Raw genomic sequence first — 19,853 nt, forward strand, 5'->3', positions numbered from 1 at the left:
TTCATGATCAATGTGCGTTTCCTCCCACATGATGTATTTGGCAGTGGCATTTTATTAGTCACCAGGAAGCTGGCAGGCTTGAAGTCGATGATAGCTTCCTCAGCTTTGACATGTTTCCTGTTTGCTACCATGTACCAGCGGCTTCTTCTGAGTACACATGAAGATAGTACTTGTAAAACAATAAAAGTTAACTGTAATGATTAACATGTCAGGAAATATATACAAAGACAAAATTAGAAATGTGTATTTTTTCATATATGCTAGGTGGCTTGTTTGTTGTTAACATTAATGTGTTGTTTTTTTATTTATTATTTTTTTGTAAATAAATCCTTTAAACAACGACCATCTGCATGCGAGGGTTTTTATATATCCTATGAGAATGAAGAAAGTACTTTACTCTTTTATAACTGTGGTAACTTATTCCTGAGTAATTGGTGGTTGTAAGATGATTTATTTTATTATTAATCTGCAAACTCTCATACTGCTTTGGAGGCAAAGTGATGAATGATGACAGTTACTTGCTTTAAACTAAAGGTCACCTAATTTGAATGTTCCCTAGAAAAAGACATATATGTTGTCCTGTTTTGCATTAGTAAAATCATTGGACCAGCACAATGTAATTCATACAGAAATACAATGTAGATGTTGGATACTGCTTATGGAGCTTGACGTCATATTGCTTTCAAACAAAACCTTTGTGAGATCAAATCTGAAAATAACAGTTTTTTTCTTTCACTAAGTCATACTTCTGAAATGTAATTAATAATATATAAGCACATTTACATGTACTGACCATCTCCAGCCACTCACATTTGGACCCTGCTTTTAGACATAAAATATGTTCTCTCACATTTTAATTTAATTGATTGTCAGGCACAGAAAATGAAATGTGGACTCATTTCATTACAGTAGGCAGAGCAACTCATTAAAATCAGAATTAAGTTTTTTTTATAAATACAGAGATATTTATTGCAAAAGCCTAGCACATCCACCTCGCAGAAGTTCTAGTATAAGTCTTAGATAAGGACAGAACATTGACAATCAAAATTTTAAAGTTGTCTGATCCAAATGAAACCTCCAGACATCCTAGGCCCAGTATCTGTAGAGACAACCTTGAAAGTCTTAGTTACATTTTCTTAGTTGCAGTTATAACCCGACTTTATGATTTTGTTTATTGAGTTTTTTATTGGGTCAGAGTCCGAAATGAAGAGTCTAGTGGGCTTCTTAGCATGTCTTCAATATTCCACTGGACAGCTGAAAAGTAGGAGTTCAAGATCCTTTTTCTTAATTTTGTGTTCTTTACATAAGAGAGCAATTTAATAAAGTGTAAAGCAAAATGTTACCAGTGTTGGCTAAAGAACAGATTAGGTGTTTGCATTTGCATGCTCAGTTTTATGGCGTATTCCACCTTAAGGTGTTGTTGACTTGTTTCTGACAAAACACAACATATTTCTGATATCTGCAAACATCCTGATTTTATTTGTCCTCAAAAAGTTTTCTAATGACATCAATCGGGGTTTCCTTTCTTGCTTTTTGCTTTGAAGTGTCATTTCCTGCTTGTTTCAACGTGGGCCTGCCACTCTTCTGCACTCATGCATTCTGTAGGCACACATGTAGAATATACCTGGAAAGCAAACATGAGTTGTAAAGACAGAATTATTAACCACACTGGGCATTTTTCATAACAAACATGCATGTCAAGATAAGAGAAAAGAAAACATTCACAACAAGAGTGAAACAGTATGTGCAGAAATGTCCTTTGATTTAACATTCAGGTGAGACGGAAGAGGTCCGGTGGCAGACCTTCATAGTTCTTAGTAAGTGACGCTGGGCATTCTGGGTTTGATGTCACTTGGTTTGAGTTGTTACTTTCGTTTTTACAAGAGTTCACTTGCATAGGGAAAAAAAAACAAAAGAGAAGGGGGCAACAGTTGTGTGTTGGAAACATCCGGGCACTGTATTCTCAATCTATATCCGTCTCCACTTTAGCCCTCTAAAACAGCGGGCATAGCTGGGGGCAACAGTTCTTGTCCTGTTGTGAATGTTTTCTTTTCTCTTGCTTTAGGTTGGATTGGTTTAACTTTTTTTTTTTATTATTATTATTATTATTGGATTTTGTTATTTCTGACTCCTCGCCATTCCCATCTTGCTTGACGGACATGGTGTGGAGGTTATTTACATGCTTAGTTTGAAATATTGCCTGCTTATCACCAGTAAAACACAACATTTCAACAAAAATTTGCATCTTGAAAGCTTTAACCAACCTGCAAAGAAGGTCATGAGCAGAGCCACCCAGCCAAGTATGTAGGACCAAGAGAAACGCCAGTCACCAAAACGCTTGCCCAGGAAGTTCACCGTCACTCCCGTGTAAATGGCCATTGCAAGCAGGACAAAGAGAGCTATTATGAAGACAAAGATTCATCATAAGACGTCTATCCTTAAAATGAACAGTCTCTTCATTTGACTGTTACCTGGCGACTATTAGATAAACTGATGTCAATGTTCTCCATGATTTCCATTCTAAGCAATCCTTTGATAAATGTAGCAACAAACAAACATAAAAAAGGATGGGGGTTGCATTTTTGCTGTTGCATCGATGACTTACTTGAAACAAAGAACATGATGCCTGCAGCAAATGAGCGGTTGAACCTCTCAAAAGCAGAGAAGTGACCAAAGGAGAGGATTCCTGCGATGATGCCAGCAAAGCAGGTCATGGCGGACAGGATCATGAAAGCTCGAGTGGCATTCCAGTAAGCTAAGCAGGAGAGGACAGGCTTAAGAATGAGTCCATGCAAGCTATGCTCAAAAAGGTTTTTAATTAGTTTGACTAGGCAGTACATGCAGTATAAATAAATTATTTTATTTCCAGTCCCTGTGATTCTTTTTTAATGAATCCTATTCTTGTAAGATCTTTAAGTGTAGCTAAATCTAAAATTGGCTCAGTTCAACTCAGTTTATATGCATAGAGTAAATTCACAACAAAGGTCATCTCAAGGAACTTTACAAAAATAATTTCATTTCAAACACATCTACATTTCAATTGATCCTAGTTTTGAAATAGTGTGTGCTCAGTTAATTACTGATGAATGACTGCGATGTGTTTTTGCGTGGAAACAGTGTTCCGAATGATTAGCTTTGTGAATTTGCTGGTTTGTGTAAGAAAAACATCTTGAAAATTATGACCACTTTAGTCAACCTGGTATCAAATTAGTAAACAAAAGCAAGTTTGTATTTCAAACCGTCAACTTTTCAAGATTTGAAAAGTTAGACTTTCTCTCTTGGGAATTTTTTTTTTTTTTCAAAATCAAGACCTTTTAAATGTTTATCTCTGAGAAGAGAACATGCATTTTCACAATCAGGGTCATGAAAGCTGTTGTGGTTTAAATGAACATTTCTTGCAGTTTTACTATTTTTTTTGTTTTAATATAATGTGCAAACTAATAAACAATTATTTTAAAAAAGCAAACTAATAAACAATTATTTTAAAAAAAACAGATTCTAATGCTCATTATGCAGATGTTTTGGATTTTTAACCTAAAAAATGTTCTTTCTGAAACTGCGTTCATAGGATGGAAAACAGATAACATTCAGACGAAGCACGGCTTAGTGACGTGACTCATCGAAGCTGCTTGTTAAATAACATGTCAACAGGAAAGCAGAGATCACATATACTGGATAAGGATGTGGCTGTCCTTGCTCATTGCACTTCTGAGGTTCCATTGTTCTTACAACATGAAGAATGTTATTCTTATTATAAGACAGCTGGGAAATTATTGCACCACACGTTAAAAGAAAGGACATTGGGTGCAAGCATTTCAGGGAATGTGCTTAGAACGTCCAACTCACCAATGCTGTCAGTCTGCATGTAGCATTTGCCAGACATGCAGTACCTCCACAGGCCCTGATGGGCAAAGCTGCCCGACAGGCGGTACTGCATCCAGTAGTCTGTTGCTGTCGAGACCACCAGCAAGATGTTTCCCACAATGGCACAAAACAGGCCCCCTCCCATGAAGCTGTACATCATGAGTGACACTAAGGTGCCGGCAAAATCTTTGTGCACTGCAAAAAGAGCAAACAAACAAACTATTAACTTTGTTAGTCATCAGTTGGTTTGCAATGGCAACTAGGAGAGAGGCAAGATCATGAGTCACTGGATTTCACAAAATTGACACACCACAATTGTTCTTTTTGAAGTGAAATTGGTCTTCTGAAAGCTAAAATGATGCACCCAATATGAAACCAAGTGTTTTAGGTTTGACATCCTGTTTTAAATCATTAAAACCCATTGTTGTGCAAGAAATATTGTAATTCTTGAGTGGTATCTCTGTCATTTTTGATCTGCCTGTCAAATGTCAAATTCAAAAGCCTTTAAAACATGTACATTTTCTCTAAGACAGCATTTTGGGCAACCAGTAGAAAGAAGACAAAGTGGCACACAAGATAGGTAGCAGTCTATGTTACCACTGCGACTAGCAAAACCTTGTATCAGTTTTGGAGTTCCCTATTAACCAACACATGAGGGTTATTTCCCTTTTTTTATTAAACACAGAACAGCATGATCAAAATATAAGATTCAAAGAACTCATGCATATTCAGAACAAGTTTATTCTGGTCATTACGTTTCATACTTTGTGAGAAATTCTGGTGCAGAACTCTTGGGAAGTCTTTGCCAATAGAAGAGAAGTAATTATGCGATTACTTCTCTTCTATTGGTGAACATGCAAACATGAAAATATTTCATGTGTTGAAAAATGCTCTGTTTTTACAGTTTAAGGGAATAATATTTAATATATGTCAGCTTTCCAGCTAAGTAAATGTTCTTGGTTAAAAATAAATTATGGGGGCCAGGAAGTGATATTATAGACATGAAGTAAGTTGTTTGAAATTTTATTCTTTTATTCTTATTAAACCTATAAATAGTAAAAAAAAAATAAAAATGTCCTCGCAGTTATCCATTTGTGCCCTAAAACTTGAATAAAATGATACTTTAACTTGAGGTACAAGATTTAGCGTTATTCAGAATTGACAAAGAAAAATAAAATAAAACACAATGAAACGTGGCAAATGTTAACAGTTGCTGATCAAAAACCAAAAAAGAAATAACATTTTAAGAAAGTTAATCAAATGCAAAATTTTGTGCAAAAAAAGCATAATAATCTATTTTTGGTCAATTTTGTTATACTGTCTTCACATTTTAAATTTTGCTAACTTACTTGTATAAGAATAAAAAAAATAAGTGTAGGACTCGGGACATAACCCTGGATTTGCATGCCTTGACTGTGGACTCAACTTGGGAATTTATGCTTTTATTTGGTATTTGACTCGAGGCTTGAAAAACTTGTCAGTTCCAAAACAGCTTTGTCCCAGTTCTGCAAGTCAGTTGTTTTATTCATGGGTAAAACCAAAACCAAAGGCAGAACAGAAGCAAAGTTTAGAACTTGGACTTTAATTCTGGCCTTGGTTGTCCTGACTTTAGTCTCGATTCTGGACATGCAAGTCTTTACTTGAGATGTGACAGAAGTGGAAAGACATGAGGCTGACTTCTGAGTTTCATCTCTAACACCACACAAAGCTCCACACCGAGTTGACATCATTTCATAATATTTAGATACACATGTATATTTTCATTACACACTTATTATCTATGCATGTGCTGCATTATATAATAACACATTATACAAAACTGACAGAGGAGATGCAAAGACTTCCAGCTAAACTCTTAAAAGCTTCTGAAGGCCTTTAGGGCCCACAGGTAAGGCATGCTCCTGTTGGCTTGAGTGGAGTCAGCCATTGCAAAAAGGAAGACCACTCCACATCAACCTACCTGAATTCCTCAGGATATATGAACCCTCTTAAGTATCAGCCCTTCCTCGGGGAGAGAGTGCAAACCAGGAGTGAGCAAGTCGTCAAAGAGGAAGCTGTAGGCTGAATTCCAAAAGGTTATCACCCCAACTTTCTGTTGATGGAGGCAAAATCCTTTAAAACAATCAGCACAGAACAAATGCACTTGAGCTGGTGGGCCACAATCCACGTGACACATTCACATTGAACTACATGGGAGTCTTTTGGGGAGAGGGGTGAGGGAACGAGGGGCAGGGAGGGGTGATGGTGTGGATACGGGGGAGGCTCTGGGATACGAGGCCACTGCTCTACAGTCCTCGTCTGTTGTTCTATCAGTCATTCTGGAACTGTGGATGTGCAAATGCTTGCAGTACTGCTGTGGTCAATGGAATATGCTGAAGTGCACGGTTTCTTTTAGTGTAGCTGGGGTGTGGTCACAGAGACACATGCACGCTTACAACAGATGCATGACCAACTCGCTGATAAAATTACACACTGCATGCGAAATGTGTTAAAACATGTTGACACTTTATAATGATGTTGCACATGTTGTGCACTGACAGTAAGAAGGCAGAATAATTATGGACTATTCATCCATCTTTACTGTCTTAGCAGAAATGTCATGAGGAGTTGTATGTAAAAATACAACCCAGTGACCATTTAGCAAAAAACAGTAAAGGCAGAAGTTTTTCTGGCAGTTTTAGTGAAAAAAAATAAAGGCCCAGTGCAGGATTTCAGCTCTGATCTGACAGCACAGTTTTACATTTAGCAGGTAAGGATGTTGCACCAGAAGCATGACAGGTGGGGGTATAAAGCTTCTAGTATTGATCATAAATGATTAGAAAAAAAGAAAGAAAGAAAGTCAAATTCGTAAACATGACTTTCTCTTCTGGGAAAAAGAGGGTAGTCACTTTTCTCTTAGCCATCTCTGACAGTGAGACCCACCCAATATTAGTTTCCACAGGAAGTGAGCAACATGTCAGTCAACTTGTCTCATATAATAGCAAGTTATATTTATATTTTAAGATGCAGTCGACCTAATTTGTGTCTCATGATAGACTAAGTAATCTCCTAAACTGGTGGAGATGATAAAATATTTTGCTTTTCTGTACACGTTTCTGTCCTATTCTCTCACACTCAACGGTCTAAAGAAAATGTCATCTTCTCTTAGGTCTGGTTCTGCATAGCTGTTCCTCCCCTGCCAATGCTGCTCTTTGTAATATGTCTATTTTTTCAAAAGAGCTAACTTTTAAACATGCAGAAAAATGTTTAGAAAATTAAAGAAAAACTATCCATTTGGTCGGATTTGAGATTAACTCGTCTTATTTACCTAAAACTGAATTTAGTTCATGTAATTTAACCAGTTTTACTGACTGAGAGTTAATTGTCATTGGTTTCTAAAACGATGCCCGATAGATATTGTATGTTTTAGATTTTTAAGACCTTTCAACAAGAAAAAAAGAATATAAAGCACATTGATGAAGGCAAGTATCACCACTTCATGTTTATTGAAGGTATCATCAGTTCTGTTTAGCTGGACATTCAGATGAATTCATGTCATTCATTACTCCACAGCACCATCTGCTGCACAAATGTATGAACACCAGCAGCAATGTATGTTTCAGCAAGCAAGATGAATTTCCTGATTGATATACTTTGTGCAAAGATTAACAGATTATTCAACTTCAGCACAAAAACTTACAAATTACTAAAATAATATATAATTTTCTGTTTACCTTTAAATGCAATTTCAAGCACTTGAAAAAACAGTAGCCTGGATTTGCATTTTTATATATAAAAGGTCAGTTTTACAAAAATATACACGTCGATTTACTCGTTTAAACTGTCGTTGCAACTCTGACTGGGGCAGGTGGGACAAACATGGGTAGAGTCCCAGATCTTTCAGACGGCATCTGGAATAAAGAATACAATAGAAAAAAAAAAAGTTAATTTGAATAGGATTAGCAATTTTCAATATGTGCTTCCTTTGTATTAGAAAAACTACCTGGTGCAAACTGTTGTAGTCAGGAGGAGGCCTAAGCCCTCTGTTCAAAATGTTGTGTGAAACTGCCTTAGGCTGGATGGTTTTCACCTAGAAAGCAGAGATAATAAAAACTTCTGAGACATATTTAACTCTGGGAACAGTTAGATAAAATTATCTTATGGTGGCTAAACTATTTCCATAAAGCTGCAGCCTCATTGAATTCAAGGCTTCAACTAGGCAGTCGTTTAAAATTACTAAAATCAATAACACCATTTCAAGTTATGATTTCTTGGGATTTAGTGTATGTGCTCTGTATTTGTAGGGTAGTGGAGTGTTAGTTCCCCCTTTGCCAATTCGGCTATATTTATAGGAAGAATTGCGAATGGATAGTGAGGAAAATCTTTTACTTGGTACCGTCTACAAACACTGTTAAACAATTGTCAGTTTGGGATGCCCATGTTTACTACAGCAAATAAAAAGAACAACAAATGTTTAAAAGGCCCTATAGCCTGAATTAACAAGCATCTGGAATACTGAAAATTGATAAACTTTCAGAAAAATAAGTTTGGTGTGCCGCCCATTTTACAGCCCACCAAGTGTTGGCATACGTGAATATTTTCTCATCTGTTGATTCAAAGGTTTATGTAGGCATGTAATAAATGAATCAAACCTTCTCAAGTGCTCTGGAGACTGGATATCGTGTCTTGTTGCCTGGACAAACAAAAACAAACAAAAATATTAATATCTTTCAAACATATTTAAGACATCAAAAACTCCAATCCTCCCAGAGAATTGCATGCAAAGATCATTTATATTTAGTTGTACTCTAAAAATGAATCAATGCACTTTGTTCTGTAACTTATATTGCGAGACAGTTCCTGATGTGAACAAAATTATTCATCACCCCAGTTTGCTATATACAAACAAATAAGGTGGTTCAACTGGAGGAGTGGGAGGCTGAAAATCCCCTTTTTGTGACTTAAGTACAAACCTTTTAACCAGATTGCATTTGGAAGTAAAATTTAACACTAGAATATTGATACAAAAATGTGAATGTTTCATAACTTCACTTACTTTTTTTCTTGTGGTGGTAGAAAATTAGGAAAATAATGCCAATTAGTAGGACGAGGACAAGAATGCTGCATGGGATTCCAGCTGCAATGCCGGCAATGGCAGACCCACTCAAACCATCACCTAAAGTCAGCAAGTCAGGCAGCCGTCAGAAGTTGTCCGGATACAAACAAATCTGAATTATTTGACAAAACAGATTGCCATACCTGGGCCAATTCTGTGAACCTTAGAGGGCTCTCCATCTGTTAGCCGAGCTTTGGGAATGATTCGAAACCTGTATGTCATATCAGGATCAAGCAAGAAGACATCTGTACTCCTAGCATACCCAGGTTTCTGCTGAATGATGCGGTATTCTTTTGAACTTCTCTTAGGAACAGAATAGCCACCACTGTGGCTCAGAAGATCGGGTCCTTTCATTTGGATGTCAAAACCTTAGAGAAGACAAAAAGTTACATTTTGTTCAACTCCATATTTCAATCATTGCTCTTTTTAAATTGGCTAAATTAGTTGATAATTTTAACAATGTAAACAAACTGACATGCTTTTCTTTGAAGTTCTGTTCTTAAATGTTTTCCCAAAAATATAGTCTTGCTCAGCTGAAAGCTTCACACGTCGCTCAGTGTTTACACCCCTATATTTTGTGAGAAGTTGCTATATTCAACATTTAGTCAGCATTTTTCCAAGAACACTTCTGCTTAGGTAGACAAACAAAGAACAGGAACGGTGGGAAGCCATATTTTCCAAAGAGATCTTTCTGTGACGATAAATCAGCTTAGAGCTTAGTCAGTTGCTTTCCATGAGTCATTTCTGCTTTACCTGTAACCAAGGATGTAGGTGGGACCTCCCAGGTCAATGTGATGATGGTTCCATCTTGATTAGGGAACAAACTGGAATCTGAGATAGTCGGTCCTGGGAAGAGATTTTGGACAAGCAGAGAGACGGGGAGTTGATGGCATGTAAAGACTGAAGAGCTTTGTTTAAAGGGAGAGAGCACTCTCAGGCATTACTTGGCTCCCAACTAAGAGCCTATTGTGTGCTTTTGTCCTAGAAATCAAGTCCAAGAAGGCACATGGAACAGAATCCCTCAAACCATTGCATGCCAACATAAGCATTGGCCATTTGTAAGGTCATGAAATAAAAATCATCTTGTGCGGGAATTTTAAAAACTGCCTCAAATCAACTCTAGGAAGTTGGATATAATGCTTCCATTTTGATCTTTTTCTGCTACTGTTACGTACGGTCTCTTTAGCTGCACCTACTCACCTGCGTTTTCTCTGATATGTGTCTTTAAATGTTAAAATTGCCCAAAGCTCATAAAGCAAACAGCTCACCTCAAAATGTAAAGTGCAATTTAAACAATCTCAGGCCGATTCATAGCTATGAAAAGTTTACAGGCCATTTTGAACTGATTATAGACCTACCAGTTATTATTGCAACATAAAACATCATAATTACATTTAAAAATGGTAAAATTAGTTTTTGATGTCCAATAAACATATTTCAGGGTTTTTGTGGAACTCATTTGCATGGAACATTTCAGCAACAAAGCTGTTCAAAGTGCTTTACATAAAAAATAAAAAAAAATGTTGAGGTCATATGCAAGTTATTGTAGATCCAAAGAGGTTTGATATACTGTTTTACTAAAGCATCATTTAAATTCTTTGGCTTATTTTGAAGGGTCAACCATTTTCTATCTTTGGTCTAGAATCTTTTTTTCTAAGTTAAGCAACAAGAACAGATTAAGTGTCCTTTCATTTAAAATAGTTGCTACGTTTTGCCAAATTTAATAAATGGTAGAATCCATGTCTAATTTTAGAGGTCCTGCTATTAAGCAACACACTGCATAGCAATGAACATTTTCTGTATTAAAAAAGTTTTAATTTGTAAAAAAAATAAATAAAAAATCTTTATCCTACAAAAAGTAAATAAAATGTCCATGTGCATCAGCTGCTGTCCTCCTTTTTCACGTTAAGAAAAACCACAGACCGTAGTCTAGCCACCACTGCTTTGGGGATAGACAGAGGGTTAGTATGTATTCTGCTGTACCTTGCAGCTGAAACAGCTTTCTCTGACTGCCCAGTGGATTGCGACATGTACAGGTGTAGTTTGGCGCAAGCAGGAAAGTGCTGATGTTGTAACTGCGAATCTTCAGCTGTGTGGCGTCACTGCTGATCTGGTACGTCGACCCAGTGACGACAGACTCATTTCCCTGGGACCATGAAACCACAGCAGGAGGGGACGCCTCACTGACACAGCGGATGGTTACTGCAATTTTTCCATCCGAGTCAACAGAGGTTTCCACAGTGGGAATAAAATTTCTGGGACTTTCTGTGTAGCAAATGGAATCTTGGTAAGGGTTGTTCTTGAGGCCAAAGCACCGTTTTGATTGAAAGACAGGTGTTCATATAAATTCAATAAGACATAGGAGGGATAACAATAAAATATTACTTGCGGTAATGTTGCAGGTGTTTTGTTCAATTGGATGCTCTGCTAAGCAAGTGATAGTTTTGTCATTGAGGTTAGCCGAGGAAGTAACAGTGAGGCTGAAGGTTCCAGCTCCGCTGCTTGTATTACTTAGCGCTGGGAAAGACAACTGGGCTTCTGGCATTCCTCCTGCCCACTTGCACTGATGCTGCAGGTCAGCGTTGTTCACAGACACCACAGAGCATGTTGGACTACCCAGTGAGACATCTGTTACCAGAAAAAAATACCTAAATGATTACAAATCTTAATCAGACAACAGGGGTAAATTTTCATGTACACACTTCATATACATGCTCTATGTTCAGATACTTTCAAGCCAATGCTAAGAGAGCCAATTTAAACAATTAAACATAAAATTAGAAGTGTTTTTGGCATACCGTAGACATTTAAAGTCACATTCTTCTCGCGTTTCTCCTTAGTCAGCTCATTGACCACTGAGCATGTATAAGAGCCTCCTTGACTGGTCTGCACGTTTGTCAGATTTAGGACTCCTTGGTGAAAATCCGGAAGAATTTGACCCCCAAAGATCCACTGAGGAATTGACAGTGGGAATCCTTCAGCTTGGCAGGAGAAAATCAGAGAGTCCCCTGCTTTGTAGAAAGGTTGAATTGGCGGTGGCTCGACAATGGGCTCATCCGGCCCGTCTACAACAAAGCAAATTTAAACAAAACATAGAAGGATGCGCACACAGCTTTTAAGAAACATTCAGAGCAGAAGAGGATTCATCTCACATAGAACAGTCACATTCTTATGTGTGGTCACGCTGCTGAAGGGGTTCATCAATGTCACGGAGTATGATCCCTTGTCTGTCCGGTTAGGTCCAAAAATTACAAGGCTGGCTCCCTCTATCAAATAGCGCGTGCTGTTTTTCAGGTCTCTTCCATTGAAGCGCCATATCTCTTGCTCAACAACACCTTGAAGCATGCTATATTGTAATGTGAACCGCTGCGCTCCCTCTTGGGCAAAGTCAGTCTCTGTGATCAGAGTCACATTCTGGATAATTTCTGTAAACAAAAATGTTACGGATAAAAGCAACTTTGCAAACTGGATCCATATTATCAGAACTCTTATCTATTTACAGGTGAATCTCAATAAGGTACATCAAAACTGTTGTTCATGTGAGATAGCTTCATTACACATTTCAAGCATTCATCTCCTTCCATTTTGATTATTAATTAAACCAAAAATTCAAATTCTCAATCAATGAATAACGCTCAAAAGGCCGTGGCTTTCCACAGAGAGTTATATCAGGTATATTACTGGAAAATAAAGTAGGATGAAAAAAAAAAGAAGCAGCATGCACAAAGAAGAGTCACAGATTTGATTTTAGGGAGAGGCACAACTGTAGATGGAGTCAGCACCTTAAGAGCCACCACCCACAGATGCAAGTCCTATGAAACCTTTTGAAGCTCTGCACTCTTAACTTCAGAATAGTTGACTTTATATGACTAATGTGAAAAGTTCCACTAAATATTACACATGTAGTCAGATCATCTGCATATTTAATGCACAACATCTCCCACATTCCCTTAACTCACCATAAATAATCAGAGTGAAAGTCGCTGAAGCTATTCCCTGCCCAGACTTTGTTAGTTCAACAGTATAGTTTCCAGTAAAGCGCAGTGGCACATCAATAAAGGTAAGAGATCCATCCCTTTCAATTTCGAGCACACTCCAGCTGTTACTGGCTATGTCTGGAGGAAAATTGGCATTTATAGTCCATGTCCCCACAGGCAGAGGTCCCTTAAACCATGTAACCACTGGATCAGAGGCACCACTGTAGGACACAGCCAGAGTCACGTTGGTGCCAGCTAAAGCATTCACCAGGGTGTGACCAACAGGAGACACAACCAGGCAGTTACCACCTGCCAGGAGGAGAGATGAGTTCAAAAATTAAACATTTTTTCAGTCTCTAAACTCAATAGATGGTCCTGCAAGGTTTTTTATTTTTTATTTTTATTTTAATTTTTTAAAAATATTGCTTCTCAACAAACCCTCAGTATAAAAAAAAAAGAACAACGTATACAGTAATATTTTCTCTTGTAAAAACTGAAAAACACCGAGGCTCACCTTGAGATGTTAGGATAAAGAAAACAGACACAAGCACTGGCCTCAGTTTCTGAATCCCTTTCAACCACGTCATCTCAGGTAAACAGAAGAATCTAGGAGCTCATCAAGAAAGTGGAGAAAAATTAATTACGTTTCTGTAAAATCCAACATGGGGGGGGAAAAATAATAATAATAATAATAAAAAAAAAAACCGTCCTTCGCCTCAGACTGACTTGCGCGAGGGTTCCTGAGAACTCGAGCTGCGCCCCGTGAGGTGTTCACCTGTGAAGAGTCAAAGCCTTGATTGTTAAGAGGCCACGCCCCTTCAATGCAAAAGAACGGGAGCCTTATTTTCTCTATTTCAGGATAACAGGGTATGTTTGTGCTACAATTTCTTTGTAATTTGCCTCCTATTAATGTTTCTTCAAGACTGATGCCATGAGTATTTAATCGTTATAAAGTTAACCAGAATGGGATATTATAAATCAGCTGTTAGCTACCTCAGCGTTTCTCTTCTCATCTGGATGGAAAAAAGTCAGACCAACTTATATTGACGTTATTCCTCATATTCAGCCAAGGAAAAAAAATCAAAATGATCATAAATAAACACTTTCTGTGAATCAATATGGGAGTTTAACTTTTTGGATGAAATTACTGGAATAAACAACTTTTCAATTTAAATTTATGAAGACTCAATTGTATGCATAAAGAACAGCCAAAATACATGAAACATATATTAAAGTGAGATTGCTTGTTTATTTGCTAGCTTTGTTGTTCCAGTGTTTATCTGCAGGGGCTGTTCTGCCACTTGGGGGGCAAACAAAGGTAAATGGTACATTGTCAGTGGAAAAGCTTTATCAAGTGCTAACATACACACACACAAATAGGCTATATAAAACCTACTGTGAATATGTTTCATATAAAAAATGATTTAGTAATGCGTTTCTTCGTTATGTGTCTTACATATCTTGTTAAGGGCTATTAAATTGTTGTACAACAATCTCTAGTGGTTCGCCGAGGCCCTCTAGTGGTAAACACAAAAACAAAATCTGACGTACAAATTCAATGAACCTCACTGTTTAAGATCCAAATTTTAAAAAAATAATAAAAAATGTATCCTTTTTAACTTTTGAACATTTTCTGGCATTCTTTTTTTTTTTAACGTGATGTGCTTCATGGTCAAAGATATAATATTGGTAAAAAAAAAAACAAAAAACGGAAAAAATACATCAAATTTGAGATGGTGATTGGATTAAGTTACAAGATTGAACATTGTTAGATTTCCAACTAAAAATGAATGCAAAACCCCCCCCACAAAAACACCACATTGATTATGAAAAAACTGGCTGCTTTATTGTCATGGAGATATTCTGTACAATCAACAGAGAATTGAGGCGCTTACGGTAAAAATTCAGATTTATTATCTCCGCCTGAATATGCTGACACACACTGTCCAGTCAGTCCCACAACAAGTTATAGATACATTAATTGTACAGATTAGTGACAGCAGTGAGAATGATCTTGAAAAATTGACATCTACATGTTTGGGTCCATATTTACAAAATACCATTTACACCTCTGAACATGTGTGGCGACATTACAAGATGAAAAGCTAATGTTGCGTCGCTTTCAGATGCACCCTACAGTTCTTACATTTAGTCTAGTTTAATTTATTGCATAAAGTCTGTTTCCTTAGAATTTTACCTCTTATTTTTGCTAAAATGCAGATAAAAAATATATTTTCGGGATAGTATGACTGAAGGACAGTGAGTCTCAGTATTCATTTTCTCCTGTTAGTACCAACTGCACATGCTCAGGAACAACAGTTGCAAACAAGAAGGACAAGACAGATACAGAAACTCATTCGGTTCCTGTGCATGTGGTACAGTCCTAAATCATCAGAGTCCTGCAATGAGAATAAGGAAGACAGAAACAGCAATTAATATTTCACCAAATTCTTGTTGCTTTGAAAAAACTGACTAAAACTTACCACTGTTGGGATGTGTGCTCCTGTCCTCTTGAAGCCTTTATACCTTTCCTGATTCCTTTAGTTTTCCCACCAGGTCTTCCACTGTCTCCACCTTCATGCCTGCTTGCCTCTGTGGGGGGTCCTCAACCCTCAGCACCTCCAGTTTTGATGTGAGGTTCACACCCAGGTCTGCAGGCTTCACATTAGCAATCTTCTTCTTCTTCGCTTTCTGAAAGAAAGAAATGAGAGTTGCATAATACAGGTAAGAAACAAGTGATGCTTAGCATTAAAAGATTTAAACTAAAAACTATTTATATACTCAATTTGATAAACCAAGACAAAGTGTGAATAACTATAAAGTGAAAGAAGAACAACACAGGGTTTTCACAAATAAAAATCTGAAAAGTGTGGTGCGAGTTCTCCAGAGAGAGTATTTTATATAATCATATTTTACTTTAACTGATCTGTAAAATGAAATACTGAGAACATTCAGCAACATTATCTAACTTTACTCAAAATGGCTGACACAATGTTTGCATTTTTTCTGTCTTTGTGAACATAACTTCCTGCTACCTACCATAATATTAGGCAGGGTGGCATATCTGGGGGTGTTGAGTCGAAGGTCTGCAGTCAACACTGCTGGTGTGTTGATTTTTATTGTTTCTAGCCCACCATCGATTTCTCTGACCACCTTAATTTTGTCTCCATCCAGTGTAACCTCTGATGCGAAGGTACCCTGGAGAAGGAGAAGACGGCACGTATTCACTGGAACAACCCTGCTAAAAATTAGTCCATCAAAAAACAGAAACACCTGCCTTTCAACACAAAGGTGCTGTGAAAACTGAAGAAGCCAATTGGTTGTTACTACACACCATCTGCTGGTGCATAGGTGGAACTACAAAGCTACTTTTACAAACCTACTTATCTCCTCTTTGGGGCATAAACTATAAAGTGATACAAAATAAATAAGCATTTACTCCCACACACAGATTTCTACATAGCTGTAAATAATATCTTGTCCAATCATCAGATTTGTTTACTGTCAAAGCACCATGGTAATAAAAGTCGTTTGGTAGCAAGTTGTGCTTTAAGAAAAAAGAAATCATCATTGGACAACAAACTGAAAGTTGGACCTAATCAGCCTTTGACCAGCTGTGTTGATCTGAGCAGGAACACTGTAGCACTAACTGACCAGAGCCAGTCTCTGCTCAACCTGATAAGGTTCTGTGAACAAGCAGCCAACCTGCTTCTCAGCACTGACACAACACACTTGATTTATTTTAATCTCACAAATAAAAATAAGAGACGGATTTGTTAAAAATGTATTTCATTTGCCACTTACCTGAGGCCAGTCCAGTAAGGCAGCTGTCATCTGACCAGTCTGATTACAGTCGTCATCAATGGCCTAAGAAACAAAGATAACATAAGTAACAAACCAACCATTTATATATGCATGGTTAAAAAAAATATATGTAGGACATCAATTTGCGACTTTGACCTGCTTTCCAAGGATGATGATTTGAGCGTCCTCCTTCTTGGCCAAAGCAGCCATGATTTTAGAAACCTGCAGAGGTCCAAGGGTTTCATAGTCGTTCCCGCTCACTTCCACATGAATGCCCCGGTCAGCTCCCATGGCAAGAGCAGTACGAATGGTTTCCTGTACCAAGGAGACATAATTACTTTTCAATATGCCTATGCTAATTTCTCCCAGATGACTTAACATTTGCTTGTTATTACTATCCAAGCTTAAAAGTCTAATTATGTTGCCAGTTTCAAGTAACCCCTGTTAAACACGTTTGATCAAAAACACAGGGATTTAGCAATTAGATTCAGCAAGCTAAAAAAAAAAATGTACATCTACATGTACTACAGCACTAGTATTAGTGAGAACTGTGCAAAAATCCCACCTTTTATGGAAAAGTGACAAAAAATCACTGCCATTATTGAAAGAAAGCCATAAGAATCTCTGCTTTGTCCTCTGGTGAGATGAAACGAAATTAAACTTTTTTACCTGCATACAAACCTACCTACCTACCTGCATATGTGTGGAAGACAAAAAGCAATGCACACGACATGTTAATTGTGAAGCATGGTGATGGCAGGATCATTCTGTGGAAATGTCTTTTTCAGACATTAACTGAAACGGGTAAGAGTTGATGGAAAGATGATACAATCCTACACATAAAGCCAGAGCTTCAAAAAAAAAAACTTCTTCATTAAAGCATATTCATGTGTTAAAATGGCCGAGTCAAAGTTCAGATCTTAATCAGACTGAGGACCCGAGGCAAGAAAAAATTGTTATTAAAAGCTCTTCATTTAATCTGACTGAGCCAAAAAAGAACAGGGGAGAAATGTCATTTTCTAAACTAACTCTAAAACACATGTGCCTCTCATGGCAGCAAAATGTGGTTCTACAAAGTTTTTACTAAGGGAACTTAATAAAAAGGTATTTTTACTTTTTTTTATTTATTTTTAAAACACTTTCAAAGTCGTGCATGATTTCCCTTTGATTTCCCAAATGTGCGCCTCTATCTGTTGGTCTATCGTTTAAAATCCTAATGAAATACAGAAAAACAGTGGGGTTGTAATGTGATGAAATGTGAAAAGTTGGAGATCTTCACCATTTGACATTCGATAATGGCAGTTCTTTTCCAGACAAGGCCTAAACTTGGTAAAATTGAACATTTATTGAACAAAAACAAAAAATTTGACCAAAATGTAAGTAAATAAACCCCCACCAAATTCAAGGGCGTAAAATCTAACCACATCTCTCCCACCTGTGATTGCTGTGGCCCACAGCTGACAGCGACAACCTCCTTAACAAGCTTCTTCTCCTTCAGTTTGACCGCCTCCTCCACAGCGATCTCACAGAAGGGGTTCATTGAGTGCTTCACGCCATCCGTCACAACGCCAGTGTTGTCTGGCTTTACACGAATCTGAAGAGAAACATAACAGGAGAGAGACGTTGAAGAGCTTCCACACTGTAGGAGTAATCCACCAAATCTGATCGAGAAAGCACAAATTTCATTTTCTCAGACAAAAAGAGTAAACTAAATCACATTTGCAACTTCGGTGGTACTAGTTTAGTCAAGTATCACTACAAATAGTTTTGCCTCCTCAAGTATTAAAATGAAAAAGATTAACATGTTGAGATGTGGACCACTCTATCTTAAGATCTCAAAGTAGGGCTGCTGATCCTTCATGTCAAGAAGAGCCTGTTAAGGTGATGTTGCTAAGATCAGAAATTCATGTTCACTTGTAAAGTTCTGTCCTATCAAACAGGATTGGAAACAGACTGACCTGAAACAGGAAAAATCTTTCAAAGACACAAAAACAAAACTGCAAGCAGTTAGTTTTCTGCCTGTTTGTCAGTTCACAGCATGAATGAGAGTTTCATTATATGATCAAAGATCAATATATCAGTGACTTTAAGTGATGTAATCTAGCAGTTCATTGGATTACTTTGTAAAACACAAAGTTGAACTAAAGTACATTTTCTAAACTGCTTCTGTTGCGTGATCTTCTGCACAGATCCAGTACTGAGGGAGCTCCAACTGCACAGCAGAGATCCTGCTGGGGGCAGCTGGAACAGGAGAGTTCTTGCTGTTGCATAGACTTCATGTAGCTGTTCATGCTTTTTGGTTCAACTGTGCTCCAACTCCCAGAGAATAACATATGAAAATATAATAATAATACTCCAGAAATTGCTTCCTGGGAAGACAAACTATGCAGTCAGGTACAGATTACACAACTGTAAGATATGAACATGACAGGGGGCATGGCTGCGTCTATAATCAATGTAAACTGCTCTCCAGTCTTGCAATTTGAGTATATAATCTTTGAGGCAGGTCATAGTAAACACACACAGTAAAATTAATAGATATTGGTAGGCTAACATTAGCTTTCAGAGTCAATGACTAAAGCACTTAAAAATACTGTTAAGAGGGAAATTATATCAGCTGGAAAAGTAAAATGCTGTTTACCTTAACTGCATAGTCAATGACACGCTTTACTCCAACAAGAACACGGCCCGACATTGTGCAAAAAACAATTAACAATCAGCCACCGTCAGAGTCACCGCTGTGCACCTTCACTCAAGGAGGACAAACCGGAATTATTTCACGGTGAAACCACCGTACATCAAAACCGCCTACCATTTCAGCCAATCATACGCAACTCTCTGACAACTTCCTGAGTGCTGATTGGCTAAGAAACGGTTAGTAGCGTTGTTGAGTTCATCGGGATAGTGTTACGATTTCAGTGTTCGGCTGGTAAAGAATAGTTATTTCACTTTGGGTGGTGGATAATCATAATCTCCTCAGACGTAATAAAACTAATACTCAGAGTTCCCCACCTTTTAAAACCACGGTAACTATTTTAAGCAGAACGTTTTATTGTGGTGCTCATATATCAAATGTCGCATAGAAAACCAAAAGAAGAAAGGTTCCGGTTTAT

At 37.5% G+C, this 19,853-nt stretch overlaps 3 protein-coding genes across 4 annotated transcripts; all 3 read right to left on the reverse strand.

Moving 5' to 3' along the window:
- Nucleotides 1–1,453: 1,453 nt before the first annotated feature.
- lim2.5 (lens intrinsic membrane protein 2.5) lies at nucleotides 1,454–5,983 on the reverse strand. Its single transcript, XM_007553809.2, has 5 exons — nucleotides 5,825–5,983; nucleotides 3,847–4,059; nucleotides 2,606–2,755; nucleotides 2,265–2,399; nucleotides 1,454–1,624 (listed from the first exon to the last, which is right to left on the reverse strand). Exons 2-5 carry the CDS (start codon nucleotides 4,022–4,024, stop codon nucleotides 1,563–1,565), a joined length of 525 nt encoding a protein of 174 aa, XP_007553871.1. The 5' UTR covers nucleotides 4,025–4,059; nucleotides 5,825–5,983; the 3' UTR covers nucleotides 1,454–1,562.
- Nucleotides 5,984–7,320: 1,337 nt separating this feature from the next.
- Nucleotides 7,321–13,752, reverse strand: vsig10l (V-set and immunoglobulin domain containing 10 like). 2 transcript variants are annotated; one of them, XM_007553810.2, is made up of 12 exons: nucleotides 13,451–13,749; nucleotides 12,919–13,245; nucleotides 12,112–12,384; nucleotides 11,758–12,024; nucleotides 11,345–11,587; nucleotides 10,943–11,224; nucleotides 9,713–9,805; nucleotides 9,103–9,327; nucleotides 8,900–9,019; nucleotides 8,496–8,536; nucleotides 7,847–7,933; nucleotides 7,321–7,754 (listed from the first exon to the last, which is right to left on the reverse strand). In XM_007553810.2, exons 1-12 carry the CDS (start codon nucleotides 13,521–13,523, stop codon nucleotides 7,680–7,682), a joined length of 2,106 nt encoding a protein of 701 aa, XP_007553872.1. In that variant the 5' UTR covers nucleotides 13,524–13,749; the 3' UTR covers nucleotides 7,321–7,679. The 2 variants fall into 2 exon arrangements, with proteins under 2 accessions (XP_007553872.1, XP_016527809.1); XM_016672323.1 differs by lacking the exon at nucleotides 7,321–7,754 and having other exon boundaries at nucleotides 8,896–9,019; nucleotides 13,451–13,752.
- A 1,004-nt stretch (nucleotides 13,753–14,756) lies between these two features.
- On the reverse strand, nucleotides 14,757–19,527 carry etfb (electron transfer flavoprotein subunit beta). The gene is made up of 7 exons (XM_016672373.1): nucleotides 19,382–19,527; nucleotides 18,176–18,334; nucleotides 16,897–17,055; nucleotides 16,741–16,803; nucleotides 15,976–16,134; nucleotides 15,420–15,627; nucleotides 14,757–15,335 (listed from the first exon to the last, which is right to left on the reverse strand). Exons 1-6 carry the CDS (start codon nucleotides 19,433–19,435, stop codon nucleotides 15,457–15,459), a joined length of 765 nt encoding a protein of 254 aa, XP_016527859.1. The 5' UTR covers nucleotides 19,436–19,527; the 3' UTR covers nucleotides 14,757–15,335; nucleotides 15,420–15,456.
- Nucleotides 19,528–19,853: the final 326 nt, after the last annotated feature.

The sequence above is a fragment of the Poecilia formosa genome, unplaced genomic scaffold (assembly GCF_000485575.1).
Source record: "Poecilia formosa unplaced genomic scaffold, Poecilia_formosa-5.1.2 Scaffold59, whole genome shotgun sequence".
NCBI lineage: Eukaryota > Metazoa > Chordata > Actinopteri > Cyprinodontiformes > Poeciliidae > Poecilia > Poecilia formosa.